Raw genomic sequence first — 24833 nt, 5'->3', positions numbered from 1 at the left:
AATTCTTCTCAGTTGTGGTGTTTGTCCAGCTTATGGTCAAGCATTTTATATTTTCTAGCCATCATACTAATCATTCTATAATGAAAAACAACAGAAGTGCCAAAAGTTTCCCAGCAACAATGAAAAGTTGCTAAACAGAAGAAGATTTAAAGAGATGTAATTAATGACTATATTTACTAATTAGAAATGTTTATTGCTGCATATTTGTTTTCGACCTAGCTGTATCATTCCACTGATCACTGAACAGCTGTGGTGGGGGAAAAAACAAACTTAAGATCTCCATTTTCAGCCTGAGTCCAACAGAAGAAAAACCAACTCTTCTCACACTTATATGTTATTTAGTATATTCAGCACAATTACACTCAAGTTCTTTTTCCTTCATTCACAGTGAAGTACAGTAAAAGCACATGAAAGGGTTGACAAGCCTGTGTGTTCTCAGAAGAAACATTACAAGCTTTCACTCGATTGCACAACCCAATACCAAACAGGTACCCGACACCGCCTGTTTGAAGATGTCAGGCAGCACAGAAGACATCTGTTGGAGCAATTCAGCTCAAACAACTAATCATTACTAGGAGTAATGAGATGACAAATGTTGTAATCAATTATAAAACAGCTGAACTGGAAACTCTATAGGCAAAACCTTACAAGCTTTATTATCACAGATAAACAGTACAACAGAAATGTGCACCGCCTGGAATCTAAGGTTAATCTTGACATCATCCCTTAAACAATGCTTTCCTTTCACTTCCTTTTCTAAACTGGCACTGTCCCCACTTAAATTACAGTGGAAGAGATTATGTAAAAGAGAGCAATTTTCTTTGAACAAGGCTTGGCTCACTCTTCCATCAGTCAACTGCCCAACATGCCCTTTCTGGCATGAATTTCTCGCTTTCCTACATCTGCATCAAGCCTCTTAAATATACACCTTGTGACAATTCCTCTAGAGCTACCAGCTCTGCTATATTTTAGCAAAGGCCTCACAAACATGTACAATACAGAAAATGAGCATGATTCCCTCCTTACCACAGATTAATGAGCATTCCTATGCAACAATTCCTATGCACTCCTATGCAACTGGATGGGCTGGACAGAATCTGCTTTTGGCTCTGGCTTCTTCCCTCTACTACTCAAAAATACCTTTGTCACCCCCAGTTTCTAAACTCTGGCAACACAAAATTTCTTTCAGTCAACTTCTTTACTTGATCTCAATAATTATCCTGCTGTCTCCTTCACTGACCTCCACTAACATAACTAATACAGTGTCTCAAGGGTTGCAAATTAAACAGGCTAGAAAGACTTGACCATTACTTTAGCTAAAAGTACTCCTGGCTCAATCCACACTGTTTAACCTTTGTATCAATTAACAAAATAACATCAGGCATACATTCCTGCCAACTTCTAACCAACCATTAGGTTTCAGAATCCAGCAGGGAGTTTTTAACAGCTTTAGTCTAACTTGTCTCCTTTAATGAGATCTATTTCTGCCTAATTCTACAAGAAAATGTTCTTCGATGGACAGATGCAATCAAACATGAAAACCATGCACCTCTGAACTGTCTCATTGGTCACAGTGATTATGGTACATACTCCCAGTTTGCTCTTGTCAAGAATGTTAATGAACACAATTAATATTTCTTAGACAACTCACTGCCAATCCACTAGGACACCAGCATTGTCCTACGAGTTATTTAACAGCTCTTCACAAATACCTTCTTCTTCGAGGGATGCTCATTAATGCTGACTTTCTTTTTAAGAACTGCTTCTCTGCAGCATGGATACAGTTCAGATAAAGCACAGAATAAAAGGCCTTTTTTCCCCCCCCTAAGAGATTCCTTATTTTCAGACCCCTTAAATTTATCTGATCATAGAAGACACCTTCAGATAAGCTGTGACTTCTTTTTCACTGGAAATAGAAAACCACTTTTCATCAGAGGCAGGCACCAAGAAGTGTAAGGCCATTCTGCAGTGTGTTAGGCTGCAAGGGCAACTTTCGAAGTCAGCCCTTTATCTCACCTACTTTGCAGCTTTTGTTCTCACTTCCAGGCAGACACAGGCTGCCTCAGGGAACTCTCAACTTACTTGCACAGAAGCAGATTGCTTTCAGTGCAGTGATCCACAGCAACCCAGGCAATTTCTCTGTTAAAGTTCACAGAATGACTCTGCAAATATCATACAGCTGAAGATGTGGTTTTCTAAAGTTCTAAAGCTGACCACAACTTACTTAAACTGGCTGTGGATAAGGATCTATATACACCGACTGCTCTCTTTCCCCCTCTGTCTGCAGACACTCCAACTTCATGTCAGCACTTTCATGGCAGGGTGCATCCACATGCACAGTGAATCAAAATGATCATTTGGTTGATCAAAGCCTCCTCTACAACCAGACTTCCAGGTGATCCCACCTGCCCCATGGCTGTTCACTCACTGCTGGAACACAAGCCAGGTTCCTGGAGCACATGGACTGGTGTTGGAAGGAAGGACAGACAAGGCTACCTACTTCTGAGGTCAGCACAGTTTCACATCAGTTTAAGCTACTGGGTAGCTGTCCTTTGATGGGGTACCATGCTGAAGTGTGGGGACAGGAAAAAGAAGAGAGTAAATTTGGAAAGGAAAACCTTTCAACTGACACTGCCAAAGGACCATGGAATTATGCCTAAGGAACTAGCACAGAAATACTTGTGAAGATTTTTTAAATAAAAATCAAAGTTTATTTACCTTGTTTGCCCATATTCAACCAACATGACCAAGCAATAAGGTAAGAGATTTACCGAAACTAAGATGTTAATAACATTTCTACTGAGTTCCCAAGGGCTTGGTTGAATCAAAGACTGGGCGATCCACATGCAAAGCTGCTGCTGTTATCACAGGACTCTAACCAAAACCACTGAAATTTACATAAAAACATTTTGTCCTGAAATCACTCTATCCATTTCTATTGATACAGTTATAAAACCTAGTAACGTTAATCCATAGCACTGGTAGATTTAAAAACCTTTACCTGCTAAGAAAGAACACACTTTACATGAAAAAACAATGGAAAATCTGATTTCACTGAGTACGGAGTTAATTGACAGAGTTATGTTGCAGTTCTGCAGCTGCAGACAACAGACAAAGGCCAGTGTGGTACTATGCCACTAACAGTTATAGAATCATAGAATAGTTAGGATTGGAAAGGACCTTAAGATCCTCTAATTCAAACCCCCTGCCATGCGCTACAACACACTAAACCATGTCACCCAAGACTTCATCCAAATTGGCCTTAAACACTGCCAGGGATGGAGCATTCACCAGTTTCTTGGGCCCACAATAGTTCAACTCAAAATTAGAGAGCCCAGATCTTTCAATACCTCTATGCTAACACAGAATGTTCAGGCCTAGGATAATTTCTACTACCTGTATTTTTTAAATGAGATGATAGAGGATCTCCTAAAAATTTACATAAAGATAATGCTGCCTTCTTTGTTCAGAGCACCCTGTAAGTTTTCTTTTCTCAATTATAAAATATGATGTACTTTGAGACTTATCTGCATTGCAGAATAAGCCAGACAACCACAAATGTGTTAATTAGATCTACTGAGAGAACTCTCCACATTCCAGTTTCAGGGTTAAATTATTTTGCAGTCACATTTGCAAAACCCCTATGGAGGACAACAGTACAAAATAATAAACAGGGCTGACACCGCGGCCAGAAGTTTGTAGCAATGTGTGAAAATGGATAATATTTTCTAATCCCAGTTACCACACAAGTCAAAAGTAGGTATCGCTATGCAAGCCCACTGGAATTCATCCTTATTTGTTTATGATGCTACATCAGACGTAGCCAGAGAAACAAAACAAAACAAATACAACAAAAGAAGACCTTCTTACAGTATGGGAACAACTCTAAAAGCAAAAATTACAGGAGATTGTCATTGAAACAGCTTCTCTCAGTGCCTCACTTGCACAAATCAATTCAACAAGCTTTCCAGCCTAAAGACCACTTACGTTTCTACATTAACTGCTGATCCACTTTGAGTAAGTGTAACAGCAGCAACTTTAGCAGTAGTACAGATACCCTGGGGTAACTAAGAAATCAAAGAATACAAATATCTGTTGCTTGTTATTTGCTCAAGTAATCTTCCGCACAGAAACCTTGAGAACCGAAAATGTATTCTCAGGGTAAACCCTAGAATTTATATTGTGTATATCATATGGTCGTATCAAGAGCACTACATTTTTCAATTAAATTTGAGGCTTGCTTCTGAACTATGGAACAAGCAGTATCAGCATATAAGTTAGTTTTATTTGCTCCGTAGTGGGAAGAACTGTGTACTTGGGGGTAATGCTGCTGCTGTTCACCTCAACACAATTTTAAAAAGCATTGAAGAAATAGTACTATCCTTTAGAAACTGGAAATCCAGCAGGAGAGAGCAAATGGCATAAGGAAAAAGGTAAGCATGCTCAACCAACATAGCACACTCCCTGCATAATTCATTTCACACGAGTCTTTATTTCCTGAAGCCTTTATACATGTGCTAAGTAATGGGAAGTTTTTGCATGCTCAGGTAGGTCAGAAGCCTGTAGTAGCAAAGCCTGCCATCTGATGCCATCAAAAACTTTCCCTTACTGCAAGCTCTTCTCATATCAACCATTTCCAACTCTTTTAAGCAATACTAACTTCCTAATACAAGTCATTCTTTCAAAAATGATTGTTTTTTTCCATGATTGTCTTAAAGTCTGCATTTGAGACAGAAGACAGTTACTGCATTGTTACACCACAAATGGAACTTGGAGTTATGACTGAACTATTTAAACTTCTCCTCTCTGTCTAATCATAAAGTTACAATGACTGAACTAGCTACCCGCATGGGTAAGTTTATTTTTTCCAACACCTTGAACTCCAACCACTCAGTTTAGCATTAAATTATATCCTAAGAGTAACAGAGCAGTCTGAAATTCACCTATTCTCTCAAACTCCCAAGTATTTTGTAATCTGTCATTCTAGTATCTGTAAGTCCTTGTTGCACTCCGTGCAGAATATATGTAGATTTAGCTATGTATCTACATAAACATCTAAATGCTTCATTTTATTTAATGAAAACTTACCACAACCTGACACAAAAGAAAACAAGGTTGCACAACATTCCACAAAATAGCTGCCATAATAATCCATTATTCATATTTGAAATATATACATGGTTATTATATTATTACAATGCTGTTGTATCTCTTGAAAATTGATGAAATAGTTAATAATTCATGAATTATTTCTTATAGAAAGAGCTAGACTTTATTTTAACATTAAGGTCACAAGGAAAATTAAATTCTTCTCCTAAGAACTGTCTTTAAAAAATATGATTTGCTGCCTTGTCTGTCTTATCATACTTCCCCAGCATTAAAGAAAAATTAAATGAAGAAGCTTCCAACAGAAGAAAAACAGACTTAATCCCCAAGTACAGAAATATCACCAAATAAATAATTTGCAGGTATTGTTAAATTTGCTAATGTGGTGCTACCGCGTGTATGTGGAGGAAAAGGCAATTTTTAGCAGATTTAAGTCATGAGACTACATAAACTATGCAGAGGCTGGTATGAGAATTTATCCTTCTTTGCAACAGTGAAAAGAACATGTTAAAATGCAGCAAATTACAATACAGGAGAGCTGACAGCAATTCTCTGATGGTGCTGGTGAAGAACTATAAAGCCCCTAATAGTCCGTCATGTCACATTGCATCAATTCCTATGGAACTGGATCTGGTATAGTTTCATACTATACCGATGCTGAGAAAAGCCAGTTTTAAAATGACCTGGGCTCCACTGTCCTCATTTAGCCTTTGAATGCTCTGGGAATTACACCATTGTGTCCCAGGTCTACTATGTCAACACTCAGTCAAGATACCAACCTGTCAATTTTTCTTAGTATAAAAGTATGATCTATGGCAGATAATCATGCTCTAAGAAATGAAACCTCATCTTATCTTTTGTAATAGAATGTTACAACAGTTCATAACCTCAGAAATTAAGAGCCTTTACAGCCGCGTTCTCTTTCAAAAGAAGAAAATACTGTATCTTTTTTTCAAATTTGAATAAAACTTTTAACAGTTAGACCAAAACCAAACAGCTAAAAAACCCTACTGTTTTTAATGAAGTACACATAAAATATTAATCTCGCTCTCCTGTTATTACCTCATGTTCTAAATGGATGACTATCATCGTCCACCCAAGATAGTATTCTCCCACAGGAGTCTGCATGCAATTAAATGCAGTCACTGGAACCAGATGATCTTTAAGGTCTCTTCCAACCCAAACCATTCAGTGATGCTATGATTTTAGCATTCCACTCTGTGACAAAGGACATTTCCCAGATGGGCTCCCAGCACCATTCTACCTTTTACTCACTGTTTACCGCAGCTCATTTTCACCCTCTTTCCACACTCTACCATAAACTACTTCTGTCTGTAGGTTTGAACCACTCTTAACACATTCCTTTATAAGGGCAAAACTTTGTTTTTTGACACTTGACTGTCAACTCATTTCATAGTGATGCTTTCTGTTGTTAAATTGAACTGGAAAAACTATGGAGATAAGTCTGGCTGAAACGTAGCAATTTTGATAACATTCTCCACGTATTTCATATTGCTACAGAAATTGAGACAGACAAGTGATAACAGCACAACACTGAAATATGCTTCAGCTTTCTCTGAGGGCTCCGATTCCTCAGCAACATTAAGTAACACTGTGATAGATAAGGAGGTTCAGATTCATAGGTGTCTGCTTCTCACCCACTATACGGAGGAGTGACCTATGCATGAAGCAACCCACTGAAGGCTACATTTGAAGCTTAATATTACAGCAAACAAACTGCTGACAGCTGACTTGAAAATGCAGGACTGCCAATTGCAGCAACTCAAGAGGTGCTTTCTGAGCAGGCAAATAGCAGGAAAAGAGTGAAGAGCCAGTATAATATACCACCAGTAACCACAGCGTCAATCACTGCTATCAGTGAGACAGAAACAGTCATGTTTCACAAATATCACAGATTCCCCATTTTACTGTGCTGCAGTACAGTGCCAGAGTAATACAGTCAGGCAAGTCCATGGTTTACTTCAGGTCAGTCCCCTAACAGGGGAAAATTCCTTCCTAGTGCACATTTGCAGCTCAAATTACCCATTGCTAAGACAACAATCTGCAACTCAAGGAATAGTTTTGATAAAACCATGCTGGGAACTGACTTAGATGCTATTCTAAGACCTCGCTACTATAAGCAGAGAAGTAATTCTCAGCATACTGAAACAGCAAGTACTACAATCCTGGTGCTGCTTCCACAATGTCAAGTACTTATGCACAGGTTTGATATTCACCTGTCAAGTCCTAACCAAAACTCTGCTTTAGAGACAAAGGGTTTTTTTGAACTCTTTCCTCTTAAACAAAACCAATGAAGTTCTGTAATATGTAACAATAAACCTAGTTCCATTTAAATAGCTTAAATGATGTTTTAAACCAGTTTGTCAACTCAAGTATCTTGTAGACATTAATCTATGTGAAAGTAGCAATTCATTTAAAGAATTATCACTAATTCACAGGTGTTTATTAAAAAGCATACACAAACTACCATTACTTCAATACCGTGTGATGTTGGAAGCAACTTAGAAAATGACACTTTGTTAAACCACTAATATAAAAATACTTCAAACCAAAACTGAGCTGAACCATCACTGCATATTACTCAAGATTCCCTGATGCAAACATGCTTACAAAAAAATGTCCTTTCCCTCTACTACCATCAACCGATTTCAACAAACCGAAGTACCTATCCTTTTTTTTCATTTAACAAAAAACTTACGTAGCTTTTCACCTGCACACTGAAGTTACTGTTAATTTTAACAGAAAGCAGTAGAGGAAGAAGTGTTTTGCTCTGTGGGCTAGTATTAAATAGACAAATGCAAAATACTTTATTAGTAGTATGTTACGTTCTACCACTGGCATGCAAACATCAAGTCAAAAAAAGAGATGTCATTTTTATACCAGGCTATCAACACTGGGGAGAAGTGTTATATCACATTAACATGAAAATGAAAAAGCAAAGCATTTCATTACCTTGATTCTTACTTATAAATATATACTACTTAGCATCATAATATACAGTTAACTCACAGCATTTGAAATCCAAATTGCAAGATCTCCGGAAGTTTTGAAAAGTTGATTTACTGTAAAAAGCGTAATTTTTATCATCAAGTAGTATTAAGGCAGAACAGCATAAGACAACATTCTGACTTGCAGTTCTTTACTTTAGAACTGTTAACAGTCTTCAAAACTGAAGTCTTCTGCATACCACAGAATTACTTGTGTTGGAATGGACCTTAAAGATCATTCTAACCTTCTGCCCCAATGCACCATACCTTCAACTTGCCTTGAGTAATACTGCTGTATGTATGTATGTCCACTATAAAGCAGAATACCTTATTTAGGCAGTCCTTTTGTTTTGTCTCAATCTGTTCATACACTACAGTACACATGGAGCTCTAACTATAGCACCAAAAGTTGAAAGAATAGACAAAGACAAAACTCAGCTCTTCAGATATGCTTAAGAGCCAATAGAGTATAACCTCTCTTTAAAGAGAATCACGGTTTGTAAGACTTGTTGGTCTCTCAGGAAAAAAAAAAAAAAAAAAAAAATCACACCAACTTAAAGACATTTCTCTAGTTACTAAAACTTTCAAATCAATATTCTCTAGTTCATAAAACTTTCCACAAAACGTCAAAACATCTGTCAATCAAGTAAACTATCAGTAAATCTGAAATTAAGCAATTCAGGAACAATGAACTAATTTCAAAGCCAGACAAAAAGGCAGAAGGACAGGGATTCCAGAAATCTTTGTCCGTAGAAAACACTGAAATTTGATAGAACGACTATGCCTATAAACTTCATGGAGGTAAAAACTGGGAATAATCTGGGAACTTTAGTAATCCATGAAATCATACCATAGTATACCAGGTAGGAAGGGACCTTCAAGGACCACGTGGTCCATCTATTCTAGCAAAAGCATGGTCTATACAACATGGCCCAGAACCTGAATCTTAGGTGTCCAACACTGGAAAATCTACCACTTCTCTGGGGCTTCCAATGGCTGACTGTTCTCATTGTGAAAAGTTTCCTCTCGCATTCATTCAGAATCTCCCCAAGAGTAACTTGTGCCCATCACCCCTCATCTTTTCCATGTGACTCCTTGTAAAAGGCAAGTCTCCATCTTCTTTGTAGCCACCCTTTAAATACTGCAACATAGTGGTAAAGGCCTACCCTGACCCTTCTTTCTTTCCTCAAGGCTGAACCAACCCATTTCCCCCAGCCTTTCCTCACACAGCAGGCTTCCAGTGTTTTGATCATCTTTGTGGCTCTCCTTTGGACTCTCTCCAGGATGTCCACATCTCTTTTGTACACTGGGGATCAAAACTGAACACAAAACAAGGACAAAAAAAGAAAAAAGAAGCCATGCAAAGACTAGAAGTCCGGTGAACTATGTCATGTGCTCACAAGTTTCTTTTTAAATGCATTGCTGGAAAAATCAGAAAGAGCACATTTCTAACTAGAAAAAGGTCTCAGAACTGTGCGACTGTGTTTGCAGGTGTCGCTGAAGTACTGCACAAGGCAGCTGTTATTCCTACTTTCAGAAGCATGACCTTCCATTAGAACCAGTTTAACCCTAGGACTAGCTCTTAGTTCTCAAGCTACCTCAAGCCTCACCATACTTTGGTCTAAAACTGATTTTTCTGCATTACTATGCAATATTAGTCAACACCTACATTCTGAATCCTTACTAAAATACTGCTGCTCCTCGTTTGGCATTTACATGACAAGTTCTTAAAAGGAAAAGCCAAAACCCATCGCTTTTACACAAAGTACTATAAAATAATTAAGTCCTAATTAGCAAAAAGCCATTTTTTACATGACATTTGACGATGATCTGACCTATTCTGCAGAAAATTAGACATATCAAAAATAGCTACATGAGAAAAATAAACCCATCTCCATCTTTTCTTTCAGTTCCAGCAGCAGATTGTTTTAGTAACAGCAATCTGCTTCACAAATGAGAAGAAATTACCAGGCATCAGAAGATATTAAGTCACGGGGTGGTGAGTCACTATATAACAAGCCAAACAAACTGACCAAGGAGCTACTGGAGCCTGCATTACTTGCATTCCTACAGGTGAAACATTCAGAGAAGCTATATTTTAAAGAAAACAGCTCCTCAGCTCTGCCTATACTAAAAAATAAACCAGAAAGCCTGTGCACCTGAAGAAATAAATTGTCATCTCCAGGGATAAGACAGCAAAGAAGGAGATTATCTTGTATCGTGATATTGTTCATCCACCAGTATTGTTAAAAAAGCCTTTTCTAAGAAAACAGTTTGGAAAATATTTGCCTAGAAAGTTTGTGGAAAGTCCATTACTGGAGGTTTGTAAGAATAAGTCAGATAAGTTACTCTTCACAAATATTTAGGTAAAGCTGATCCATCACACTGAAGACTAAAGTCAATGACCTTTCAAGATGACTCTCATCTTTATTCCTCCCCCCCGCCCCAAATCACTGAATATTGACTGTTACTAAACTTGCAGTTTCCAGTTTGGTAAACCCTCAAACTCCATGTTTTTTTCCTAGGGACAGTCTACAGAGATATTCTAAGTAGGCAGAAGTATTAGAATTGTTGCTGACAAAAATGCATTGACTGTGAACTCTCTGTAAGTGTTCTTCAAAAAAACTGCACTTTTTAGTTTTCATGCAAGCAAGCAATACCTGACCTTTTTTTTTTTCTTTCCAACAGACTCAGCTAACTTACTGTGAATATCTGCTATAGTGATCAAGGCACTGGTCTTCCAACTGTTCTTAACTTGATTAGTGATGAAATTCTTCCCCATAATGAAGTTGGGTACATTTGATTATTAGTAAGAAATTCTAGAAAGAGGCAAATCAAAATATATCCTTTACAGTTGACTGCCATTTTTTTTACTTGGTGGAGATGCGAAAATGATTTTGATGAGAAAATGAACAAGAGCCGGCTTCAGTGTGCGCTCGCAGCCCAGAAAGCCAACCGTATCCTGGGCTGCATCAAAAGGAGCGTGACCAGCAGGTCGAAGGAGGTGATCCTGCCCCTCTGCTCTGCTCTTGTGAGACCTTACCTGGAGTATTGTGTGCAGTTCTGGTGTCCTCAGCATAAAAAGGACATGGAACTGCTGGAACAAGTCCAGAGGAGGCCATGAGGATGATCAGGGGACTGGAGCACCTCCCGTATGAAGACAGGCTGAGGAAGTTGGGGCTGTTCAGCCTGGAGAAGAGAAGGCTGCGTGGAGACCTCATAGCAGCCTTCCAGTATCTGAAGGGGGCCTATAGGGATGCTGGGGAGGGACTCTTCATTAGGAACTGTAGTGACAGGACAAGGGGTAACGGGTTAAAACTTAAACAGGGGAAGTTTAGATTGGATATAAAGAAGAAGTTCTTTCCTGCTAGGGTGGTGAAGCACTGGAATGGGTTGCCCAAGGAAGTTGTGAATGCTCCATCCCTGGCAGTGTTCAAGTCCAGGTTGGACAGAGCCTTGGGTGACATGGTTTAGTGTGAGGTGTCCCTGCCCATGGCAGGGGGGTTGGAAATAGATGATCCTTTCCAACCCTAATTATTCTATGATTCTATGCAACTGAATCTTTATTACTATGGTCTTTCCATTTCCTGTTCTCCTGAGCTGAAAGCAAGTGTTCAGTTTTCACACAGAAATCCTCCTACCAGCTGAGCATATGGTGTATTCTAGACTTGAACCTACTTCGGTTTAAAGTGTTTTTCTTGGGTGTGCTGGAGAGGAAGTATCAAAGCATCTGCGCAAGTACCAACTGTACCACAAAAATTTCTACCTCCAAAAATTTGGATTTTACTATTGAAAAATTTGGTATCAAATAGCATACAGTGTGGCAGGGAAAGCTGTATTCTCCTCAAGGTTTTTTCAATTTCTGAATAGTTTTACTTAATAAATTATCCTGGTTTAATCCAGCAGGAAACTAAACACCACACAGCCATTCACTCACTCCCCTGTCCCTCAAATGGATGGGAGGGGGTAAAATTCCTGGGTTGACATAAAGACAGTTTAATAAGAAAGAACCTGAAGAGTCCTTGATCACTGCTTAGCAACAACTAAAAGAGTGTGTTATCAACATTATTCTTACCCTAATTCCAAAATACAGCACTATATCTGCTACTGGGAAGAAAAGTATCTCCATCCCAGAGAAGACTAAGACATTAATGAAATCGCAAAGCCATCCAAATTAGAGAGCTAGACTTGGCTGCATTGGTCTTGGCTCTAATTCTTCTCCCTTCAAGTCTCGCTCAAAACTTAGCCATGGTTTCACAGCAGACTCTCAGCCATCTTCTTGGTTTAGGTGAACTGTATTACACAACAGGAACTTACAGACAGATTCCTACTTTTCAAATAAGCTACAGATAAAAGCCCTCTTTTGCTTGGTTCCTCAGTAGTTCTACTCATTTTCAAGACTATTCACAAGAAGCAGATAATACTCTTTTCCATAAAATCGGCACAGCTACCAGCTGTCTTCACATTGTTCATTTATTGGGGAAAAGCCATCAGATTCATGAAGTATGAAAGCTGAGCAGCTACAAAAGAAATGGCTACTTCATGCTGCCTGAAGCTTTGAAACAAGCAATTTGATGTTTGTTCTTATTTAAGGGAATGCATTCACACTCTTAAGTGAGATGTAGTAGATTTAATTTATGGATAGTGTTTTCAAAAATATACCTTTTAAAATTAGAAGGGCATATATCTACCAAAGATTCATCTTAAAGGGACTTGACAATAAAAACTAATACAATAAATAATAATGTAACACATTTCATGTGTGCAATGAAGTCAGAAAGGCGCCATTTTGATTACCTGACAAGAGCGAAACTGGTTGACTAGCAGCGTACATCTCTGTGGGTCTTTCCTTCCATCCAAACTGTCCAGTTCAGCTGCTACTTGATTTAGTTCCTCATCAGCATAGTAGAACTGAGCAAGGAGCTGCGGGTCTGTTCTCTGTATTGAAGACAAAGAAATACACAATATTACATTATTTTTGCAAATAAAACCACACTTCTTAGAATCACAGAATGGTTTGGGTTGGAAGGGACCTTAATGCTCATCCAGCTCCAATCCCCCTGCCACAGGCAGGGATACCTCTCAGTAAACCAGGTTGCTCCAAGCCCCATCCAACCTGGCCTCGAACACTGCCAGGGATGGGGCAGCCACAGCTTCTCTGGACACCCTGTGCCAGCTAACTTTTTTTATTGCTATTTTTTCTTTCACATATAAGCCAGAAAAATAGTGTGGCATCATGGAAAAGAATTTCTTTATGCAGACTCTCCCATAATAAACTTAGGGCATTACTCAGCTACCACATCTCCAAAACCATCCCAGCGTTCTCACTACTTGTGGCATAATTATCTGGTGGAACAAACAACTGAATCATGTTTTGTTTATTAAACAAAAGTACACTTCAGCTCTAGGCAAAACAAGAACAAAATGGCTTTCCAAGTTAAAAACCAACAAATGCAAACACCCAAATCTATCAAGCACTGTGGTAACCCCTACAACATGATGCACAGTGCTACTTGGACCACAAGAATCAACTCACAGAAAGGGAAGGTACTGAATCTACATTGCCAGGGATGAATAGATGTAAACACTTCACGAAGCATATAACAGGATTACATAAGGGATTACAGAGATAACTAATGTCTTCCAAAAACAAGTCTTCCAAGTGGAAAGAACAGAATTATCACAATGGATCTGGAGCAACACTAAAGCAAAACAGAATTATAGTAAGAGAGTAGAATAATAAAGAAAGCAGTCAATACTTTTGATGATGCATATCAATAATAGTTTACCCCATAAGAAATTTTTGTTATTAAATATTAATAACTGGAAGTTTTGAAGCCTATGAAAGCCTTCATCAAAATACAGGAAAAATAACAGATCAGTGTGCATGGAAGGAGAAAATATGAATTCTGACTGTTAAAGAGTGGAGGGAGCAGATTTTGTAGGAGCCAGCAACCTGGTGAAAGATTCATGGGCTCAGATAAGCACAACATTATTCTAAAGTAGTAGTCAGTAAAACATAGATGATATTTGTAGGAGATGTGTATAAAGTAAAAACAGTTTGTTTTAATCACAGTGTAAGAAACATGAAGACTATACTAACTGTAGACTGAGAATTAGAACTGTCACTAGAAGAAAACAAACCCACACTGATACTACAGAAAAGAGCTGCAAAGTATCTGAAATTGTTTTGTTCTTCAGTGCTTTAAGAATTAATAACTAAATACTTTTAGAAGGACCAGGTTATGTCTATAACCAGTAAAAATAAAGACCAAGTTGCATGGAAGCAAGTTAGAGACTGGGGAAAAAAAAAAAAAATCCATTAAACATAGGAAAAACCTTCCAGGTAAAGAAAGCTGCTAGATACAAAGAAATCATTGCTTTTGTAAACTAAAGAAGAACTAGCAAGTACCTAGAGATTATTAGGATGCAACACATTTTAAATTGCAACTAATGAAGATGTACAAGATAAGTACATCAGAGCAAAACATGTACCAACAGAAACAAGTGTAATGCAGTGAAGAAATTAGTCAACAGCAAAACAGAAGATAACATCACTTTAAAAAACATTGCCAAATGCAACACACAGCCAAAGAGAAAACACTGCATGTATAAGGAAGTATATGTTGCGAACAATAACATTTTCTATCTGAAACCCAAAATATTTCTACTACTGTAAACGGATAAAAACCATTGCTTTTAAGGGATGGGCACACAGATACAGTGGGATCAGAAATGCTGCCATTAGCAAACCACAGGGCTTAAAGCACAAATAGCGGTGATAGAGGTATATTGGACAGCTGAATGTCACTCCTCACACCCCCCCCATTCTGCAGCACCAGGCCAGAAGACACAAGCTGTCTGCGATCACACACAAAGATTAGTAGCAAACCTCTGCCAACAGCAACATGGGTTCACAAGTGGTAAGAGCACAATAAATGCCAACAGGAACACTTAGGAAAAAAAGCAGAAAACATTTATTTTTGCCTAAAAGAATTTTCAACAGAAGGCACCACAACATACTGTTAAACTCCCTATTTTAGTCTCCACGAGACACATATCCTGCAGAAGAATCCTTCATAGTACAACATTAAAACCTGCACTAAACGCTGTTCAGTCCCTGAAAAGGAACAAGAATATTAACATCTTTTGAGAACAGTATACATCCTCCACACTTGACAGAATCAAGGAGTTAACTACTGCAAATATTTTATTGCCATAAGATTTAAGGAAAAAGATTCAGTCTTAGTAGTGATGCTAAATACACCCTCAGTGTTATGTGCTGAATTGGTTCTCAGTCAGCAATTTAATGAAACAACAACAATCCTCCCTGAGAACAGCGGCACTGACACCCGCTCATACATGCCTCGTTTGGGCAGGAATATAGTGAATTTAAGGCTACCTTTAACATTGCTGTGAGCCGTCACACTGCCCAGCAGCTTCCCACATTATACTACTTCACACCACCCAAATTCTGACGGAAGTCAGAAATAAAACATGTTTTCAGGCAGTTAAAATGTAGTAGTGAAAGTGTTAGGGATTTTTTTCTTCTTTAAACAGGCACTCGCTACAAAATAGAGAGCCTTTCCAACCATAAGCTTGCATTTCTTAATCCTTTTAATGCTGTCATTTATTAAGCAAGCTCAGTACCCTAAATGCAAGCAGTCAAAAATTTAGTGTCTTGAATAATGTCTTCACTATAGCCTTGATAGTTCCAAGGGAGAAGGATAAAGCCTGTGATAGCTGACCAGGGAAACAAACAACATTCAAACTGAATGATAATAAGAGACTGGAATTTTCAGCCTTTTCCCTACCCAGTTATTTTTATTATTTCTGATTTTTACATTTTCCTTCAGCATTTATCCACATTCATTAAAACTTTCAAAACAAAGTTGTTAACCAAAAATGTCAGAGTATATGTGTGGAATCATGGCAAAGCATAACTGCTGATTTATATATAAGCAACTAAATTGCACTGCAGAAGCAAAAAGAGGCAGCTGATTAAGGCTGGTCTCAAGCAAAACAAAAGTAATGCTGAGATACTTAGCTCCCATGTGGCTTATCTTTTAAATTGGAGGAACAAAAGTTTTAGTCGAGTTCTCTACTGTATTATGCTTGGTGTGTATTAGTAGCATGATCTTTTGTTTAGCTGTGTCGGTTGTACGTGGGCCCTGGCAAGCTGAAGCTGCATAAAACTCTAAATCTCTTAGCAGGGGACCATTTAAAGCAAATCACCACAACTTTCTAAATTCAATTTGTTATCAGATGAAAAGATGCTGTTCTCGCATCTTGTAAAAAAGCTGCTCTATGAAAACCAGAAGCTGTCACTAAAAAGTGTCAACTAACTGGGAAAGGAAGAAATTATAGCACAGGCTTCTCAATGCAGGGGAAAAGTAAATAGCTAGGCTGAAACTGATGCTACCATGAGAAGCCGGGGTGCTGACAGATCAACCTCAAACCATACAGTAACTCTGGAATTTAAGAATCACCATGAAAATCCCATTTCCAGAAATAAGGGTGCTCCTTGGAAAGGATTTCCTCCTTTTGAAACAGAACTGCCACCATCTTTTCCATGAATTTTTAACAGCAGCTTTCAAGTATCAGTATTGCTTTTCAAGTAACACAAACTATGCATCACCTTGTAAGGATAACTGACAGCAGCCCATCATTTGAACACTAAAGGCAATGTTTCCCCCAGGTTTCCAGGAGGGAAATATTTCCAAGAGAAGTACAGATATTGTTCTGACTTTTTCCTCTATAGGAACAGAGCCCCTACCACCACAAAAAGAGAGAAAAAGATGTCATCATCCCAAAGAGGCCAAAGAACAGATGGAAGCAAGGGAAACATGCAGATGAGCAAGAGTCCAGCTAGTGATATAACTGTCTTCTGATGCCTGTCAGTCACCCTCTGGAAAAATCATATTCATCATTTTTTAATTGCTGATCTACAGGCTTCAGAGCAACAGTGAAACCCCAACCCTGCTTAAAATAAAATCCATGAACCCGAGATGAAAGGCTCCAGATCTTCCTTGTTCCCTGGCACTTTTCCAGCACTATTTATGTCTCCCCTACATGCTCAGAAAGCCTGTCTTGGTCCCTATGGAAAGGAACTATATGGAAAAGCATTAATTATGTGCATTTTGCTGATGGTAAAGCCAGATTGCTTTTTGACAATGGAACAAAACTACACCCATGGGGGTATCTTTCATGTAGTACTTTGGTAATGGTAAAAGGTACATTTTAAATACATGTATTTTATTACACACTGCAGCAACTGCATTCACAATCGCAGGACCACATTGGGTGATTGTCCATGTTCAATACTTAACTGAAGGAGACGCCACACGACACTAACCTTCCTTAGCCAGGAAGGTTAAGAACTAGCAACTGCCTGCTCAGCAATTTCTGTTCTGCCGCAATTCTAACAGCTGAAGTGAAAAGTTGTAGAGAAAGGCCATGGCACTCACATCAGTGGAACTGTCTTTCATTTATGAAACTTCCTTTATTCTCCCTTTGGGAAGGGAAAGGGTAGTATATAAGTCTCTGTTACTGAGGGCCTAGTTGTTCTTAGTCTAAATCTGCTACATTTTTGGGGAAAGGAGAGCACTGGAGCATCGTCACATACTCAGATAAAGAGGGTCAACCACAAACTTTCCATTCCCGGAAATAAATGCTTGCCATTAAACAGTGCCAAATGCAAACAATTACTGCACAGCACAGAAATCAGAAAAGGGACTTCACATGTGAAAGCACACTCTCTGAGATGGGAATTCAGAAAGGCTATAGGCTAGGAACTTGAATCTACTCTGCAGAGTACAGACACGCTGCCTAATGTTTTGTGAAACAATTCATTGTATGAACTGATGTGTTCTGTGCACAAGGCAGAATTAGATCCTAAGCATTTTAAGTATGAAGCAACATAGCATTTTTAAAGCTTACAACTGATGTGCATTTAACTAGTTCTAAGCTAATTAAACTTCAGTAAGATTTACGTTGCATTATCAGGAGGAAAAAGTGTTTTGTTCAAAAGTAATAGAATTTAGGCATGAAGTCCCAAGTTTATCCATTGCCAGTGGGAAAAATAACAGACTTAGACTGACAGACACTTACCCAACTGAAAACTAACTATACTAGTCACATTTGTGCTAATAGGTTTAACTGCCAGATGACAAGTTCAAACTTTTAAGGCATTTCTTCAGAAAAGGATACCAGCAAGTTGTTCCATCAGTTCATTTTTCACCTCGCATGGGAGCAAATGTACTCATATCCTTCCTTTGGACAGGGCCTTAGAATTTTTCACTGATTTCCAAATGCTAGTAAGTAACAGTAAGAAACAATCACTCTCTAACAGGCAGGTGATCCAAAATTTCTGATAGCTAAATTCTTATGTCAATATTTAGTAGCAAAAACATTTCTTCATATTAACTGAAAGAGGAACTCTGCTACTTCAAGAATGCCATTGTCTTGGGGGCTTTTTTGATTTGGTGTGGGGGTTTAGTATGTTGGCTTTTTCTCCCCGTTTAATCCACAGACTACCTGAACTGCTGTCCATTAAGTAAAAAAGGGAAAAAATTCCCTCAACATTCATATTTTGTAGAATGTAATGAAATCTTAACTGTGTTGCACATGCAAAAAAGGACGACTCCAATGAATATGATAACTGGTAATTGGTCATGAGAATACATAAAAAACAAGCACTGGGAGAAAAGCTACAGCCCGGTTAAGGCTTTGCCAGCTGCTCAGTGTTTATCTACAGAGTATCGTTACACAAGCAAGACAGACAGGCCAACAGCTTGCTAGCACAATAAAACCCTAGCAGGACCTTAAGGAAAAAAAATAGTGAGATCATGATTTATTCGGCAATAAAACTCAGGTGGAGGAGTTTTGCAATACTAGGACACTCTCCCCAAACACATTTCAGTTCTTCATTTTCCCTACAGAACAGTATAACACCACCCTTCCAAAAAGTAAAATCTGAGAGTGGTTAACACTGAACTGAGTAGAAAATATTTGAGACTGCCACGCAGGCAGTTTTCACTTATGATGAATTAAGCCACTGTACAGAGTTTCTATTTTTGAGTGCTCATAATACTAATAATACTAATATATTTTCTAATATACAATACTAATGTATTATAATGATATACTAATGTTAATACTATAATACTAATCATATATACTAATACTATAATACTAATTATATCATACTAATGTTTTATAATATATAATACTAATAAATTTGGGTGACATGGTTTAGTGCGAGGTGTCCCTGCCCATGGCAGGGGGGTTGGAACTAGATGATCTTAAGGTCCTTTCCAACCCAAACCGTTCAATGATTCTATGATTCTATTCTAATCTAATCTAGAAGAGCATGAGCTCAAATTCACTTTTTCTGGGGGCTGTACATAAGCATGTGCTGAACACATATTACTTAAGGTTTCGGACACGTACCCTGCTGCGTGCCTTGCAGCTGAACCACAGCTTCGATCTCTAGGAATGACGACAGACTTCAGGAATAGGAAGGGGTTTTGCTACGGGGAAGCCAACATGCTAAGCAGGTGTGTGAAGTGATGGAGCTGCCACTTACTCCATGTGAAGAGTGGTTACCCTGCAATGCTACCTCCACGCCCAGCCTATGGCAGGCTATTTTTAACTAGCAAGAAATTAATCTTCCTCAAATTCAGTTTGTTTTGCCCATGAAGGTAACTGGTGAATGATCCCCCTGTCTTTATCTTGACCCACAAGTTGTCTCATCCTATTTGTCTTCACTGGCCTGTTGAGAAGGGCAGTGAAAGCAGCCAGCCAAGGTCAACCCACACCAATGAACTTGTAAAACATTTTGCAAAAACCCCCCCTCTTCAGCTGTTATCTCAGAGTTTGACCTTAAGATAATCGCATTTCATTCTCACCTGATGCAAGAACATCAAGTTTAAAGAACAAACATTTACATAGAAACAGCAAATTCAGCTTATTCGAATACATATTGACATGGACAAATCACTCTCAAAATGCTTTCCTGTAATTTATTTTATTTTGGATTTGTCTAGATTTTTGTATTTGAACTCAAGCATTACATAAAATATTTTTAGTTATTTGTTACATATCAAGGGGAAAACAGTCAATTTGGCTCCCTGTGCTTGTTGATCCATTACATTCAGCTCTGGATCTACAGCCCCCCACACACAGAGAAATGATGTGGCATTTGGAAGAGGCACCCACTATTCTTCCTCCAACAATGCAAACCCCCTCATCTTGCTACACTGCATGTCTTCCCAACTTGTTAATTAGATGTCTTTTTAACCCTCTATAATTATGCTATAACATGCCTTATGGATGTTATGTAAATATTTAGTCATAGTGCCATAAATATTTAGAACAATGCATCTAAATATTTATAACAATTCTTGCACATTGAGGCAAACAATGACCTCTTCTTGGACATGTCCTCATTGTTAATGTCTTCCTACTTACTAGCTTGCTATACCCTTTATTCCATTCACAATCAGACTTCTATGAAAACCTAAACCCACAAAAGCAACAAACCAACACAACAAGCAAAAACTCTCTCAAGACTCCCCCTTTACACAGCTGAGAGATTGCTCTGCAGCAGTCTTTTGCCTCTTTTCAGCTTCACCTTGTTTTAGCACACCCATACCCCAATAGGATTTTCCCCTCCCAGGTCTGTAGTTCCATTATTTTGCCCCTGCTTCACACACCTCTTAGAACACAAGTTTTGCCTCACTGATCAGTACCAACCTGTTTTGAACTAACACAAACAGCATTTTACTTCTGGATCAGGATATAAATGTTTTAGTTGATTAGAGCATAGACAAAACTCTATAGCAGAGGGAAACCTGACTCAATAACTAGTCCAAACTTGCTAACTGTAAGAGTTACTCCCTAGTTTTTCTCAGGTAATGACAGGCATAGCACATTCCTCAGGCTTCTTCATACTGAAAGAGCATCTTCATTTTTCTGTGCCTCAGCAAACTTGCTTATGATGAGTCTGAGGTGTTCTGTATTGTAATAAAAGCACAGTCATCTGTGCAAAGTCGCTCATACATAACCTCATTTGCCTTGTAGGAGGCTTTCAATAAGCTTGGGTTGAACACCTTCCCAGATGTTCAGGATTTAACTACCCTGGCATCATATCACTAGCACAATCAATCACTGCAACAAAAGATTTCATCAGAACTTTGTTCCGAAACGCATCTGTTCAAGCCCAGGGATGAAAGAAACAGGCCTCAGCACAGAAACTTTTCCCAGCTTTTGCTTTCTGACAGTAACTTCAAATGAACATCTGCGTAAGTAAATCTTTTGATCTTATTTCCACTATTCCAGCTAAATCATATAAACCAATTGCTTTCTGAGCGCCATCATCAGGCATATGGGGTTTCCTGCTCTGTTTTCCAGTTAACAGCAAGCTTAAATTCATGTCTGTCCTGTGGAGATCAGTCCTTGTCTGATAACCAATACACTCAAGACAGTTCTCCAGTCAGAGCATTTAACATCATCTCTCTTCCAGAAAGTCTCCACCTTGTTTTAGGCAGGGACCTACGTAAAATTTTAGGAACTTTAAGGAACTTTATTACTTTTAAAGACTTGGTACTGAGATGAGTATCCTTTCTCCAAGTATGCCTGAAAGTGAGTAGTAGCTTTGAAAATTACCAGAAGATGCAAAGAAGATAGAGGAGAAAAGACCAGACAAACCAACAGCAGGACCACAGGGGTCTTGAAACCACGCTAAAAACTTTGGAAACAGTCCAATAACAATAAAAAAATATATTCAAATACACAAAAAGCACGTATTTGCTGGAAGATGGTGAACTACTCGGATAACAGTGCATGGGAGAAGGCTCCCCTGTGTCCCCACTCCCACCGCTGTTGAACTCTATCTTTTTGCTCAATTAGGCATTCCGGGGTCTTTTCAGACAATGCTCAAGGTCTGTCCTTGGTCTCCTGGTCACGCACGGAGAAAATCTCTTCTGGGAAACAAATGGGTTCGTAGAGCAATTCCTATTTTCTGTGCTAGCTCAGCACACAGGTTTAGTTTGACCATTTCTCCTCATCAGCATTCACATCGGGTAAGCTGCACCAGTCTTCAGCTATCCCCCACCTCCGCTGCCCACAGCAGTTCCTTTTAAATCAAGACATAGAATGCACAAAAATGAAACAATTTAAATATAAACATGACTGCTTTTCTGTTATATGCTTAAGATGGAGAGTTCTACATTCATTAATTGAGAGGGAAAAATCGAACAAAATGAAAACACACCCACCATAATCCACTAGTCACTGCACATTAGTCATTCACAGGAGGATTTAGAAATCATGTGTTGTCTCTTCGGGCAAGATCAAGTTTCTCAGACCTGTTTGCTGCCTGTTTAGGGAAATTTGAAAGAAACCCAACACAATTATGGTACTACCTATTTAATGAAGAGGCCTTTCTTTCCCCACATTCCCAAAAAGAGCTTTCAGAGAAGCTATATTATATGTAGTCTATTGCCTATTACTCTTTATTGATCTGCAATATCACTTTAATATTGTAGCTATACATGCTTGGATTCTCCCCAAATGCATCCTGCAAAGTCCTGATTGTCAATTATTTTCTCTAGTATGCTAAATGATGAGACAAATTAATTGCAGAACTGTTGTTAAAAGCAAAGAGCTGCATTACCAGTAATGCTTACTGTAATATTTACAATGTTTTGGCAACAATATGATTCAAAAGTTTTCCTTTGTTATATTTAATAATGGCATCAAACCCCAGCCCTACATTAGAGACACCAAAAAAGGGCAGAAATTGGATCTTTGAAAAATGAAGGACGCTGAACTAATGCAAAATATATTAACTTGTAAATGTACAATTCATTTCAATTTCATTGTAGACACGTACTGCAGGCCTTCATCAGCAGATAGCTGTAACCATCTTCCACCACTGAACTTCATTCTCCATCAGCACTGCTCTACACCACAGCCAGACTCCAGAAACAAACACTAACTGGGGACCATACCAAAACCAGAGGTACACTCATGAATTGCCTCACATGTAATGGGGCAAAGAATTTCAGTGCTTCCAAAGCCTCAAGGAAGAACACTTGCTGGAGTAGCTGTAACTCACATTTCAATGGTATAACAGATTAAGAAGTTCAATTGGTTTTACTACGAATACTGCATTTGACGGAAGGTCCAGCATACATGCAGTCTTGGATCAGTTATTCATTGCTTTTGAACTAAGGAGCAGTGAATATTTTCCTCTGAAGAAAATAATTCATAGCCATCCACTGCAGCACTCCAGCTGTGCCAGCCATCCCTCCATGCTTCTGGGATAACAACTATGTCATGGTTTTCCTGCTGTACAATGGCTTCCAACTCCTATTTGCTGCCCAGGCTTTAGTGTAGATGCACTTCATGATGGGCTACATCGTAGCCTAGATGGGCTACTGAGTGGTGACTCCACCACCTTTCTTGGGGGGAGAGGAAGGGGAAATGCCCTAATTCTTCCATGACCATTCTCAGATGCTTCTGTGGTTTCTAACACATCGACAACCCTGGTGTCTTTGCTGCAGCAAGGATCTCCATCCCCTACCTCCACTGAGATGGCAGGCTGAAGGACCTTGCTAGCACACTGTCCCTCAAATGTGGCATGCTGCCCCTGGGCTCCTCTCCAGTGAGCCTGTTTTTACCACTTTTTACCTGTTTTTACCAGACCTAGTTTAAAGCTCTTTCTGTGAGCCCTGCAAACTCCTGTGCAAGGATCCTTTTCCCCATTTGAGACACACGTACCCTGTCTGTACCAGCAAGCCTGTTGTTGTGTAAACCAGCCCATGATCAAAAACCCCAAATTCAAAGGCTCAAAGATGAGAGCTGCAGAAAGACCCCTCTAGATCTGCCACGAGCATGGCAGTACAATTTCCTTCTGAAGGAAAGGCATCTGTTCAAACCTACCGAACTAAGAAGCTCTTTTTTTTTTTACCCTTACTTGCTCCCTCAGAGACAAGCTGCCTTGCATCCGAATTTAGCTCCAGAGCCTCTAGCCTTTTCAGTTTTGCTCCCGCCAGCAGTGGTTACAGCTACAGCAGCCCTGAGCCACAGCTCTGCTTTAATCCTTAAAACCGAGTATGTATGACATGGGCAAGCCTGTGGGCTGCAAATGCCTGCAGAACTCCAGGGCCTACCAGTGATCTAAAAGAATCTCAAGGCATTATTAAACATAAACCCTCCACCTTCATACAACAAAGTGATTGCAGACACACTCAAAGCAACTAATCAACAAGTCTTACAGTAAAAGGCTTTAGGTTATTCCTCCAAGAAGCCAGCTTACCCAGTGAGGCAACCGTTTCCTCATGAACTGAGCATTTTACAACTTGAAAAGCTACATTGTTTTTCCCTATTTATATATATATATATATTATATATATATATATATATGTATTTGTGAAATAGAGGAGATTTAAAACTGCAAATATACACATCAATATCTGGAACTCAGATTTTTTTCTGCCTATTTGTTTTCCTTGTTATAATTTTTATATTATTTGTAATTATCAATTATATACAAAGAAAATCATTATGAATTAGGTAAAAATAGAATATATACAGTTAAAAGCTCCGTTCAGGAAGACACATTAACTTCAGCGGATGATGTTATCACATCGCAAAATTGCACTGGGAACACAAACACCATTCAAAATCATGACTAACATCCATAATTACAGT

General features: G+C 38.8%; 1 protein-coding gene across 4 annotated transcripts in view; it reads right to left on the bottom strand.

Annotated features, from left to right (window-relative positions):
- ZFYVE28 (zinc finger FYVE-type containing 28) overlaps positions 1-24833 on the bottom strand; it is a 150095-nt gene that overhangs the window by 62454 nt on the left and 62808 nt on the right. For all 4 annotated transcript variants that reach the window (XM_065660640.1, XM_065660646.1, XM_065660648.1 and 1 more), the window contains exon 2: positions 12912-13052. In XM_065660640.1, the coding sequence (XP_065516712.1) occupies positions 12912-13052 (141 nt within the window). The remainder of the gene's footprint in view (positions 1-12911; positions 13053-24833) is intronic.

The sequence above is a fragment of the Lathamus discolor genome, chromosome 1, assembly GCF_037157495.1.
Source record: "Lathamus discolor isolate bLatDis1 chromosome 1, bLatDis1.hap1, whole genome shotgun sequence".
NCBI lineage: Eukaryota > Metazoa > Chordata > Aves > Psittaciformes > Psittacidae > Lathamus > Lathamus discolor.
This window is presented reverse-complemented; position numbering and strand designations above follow the sequence as displayed.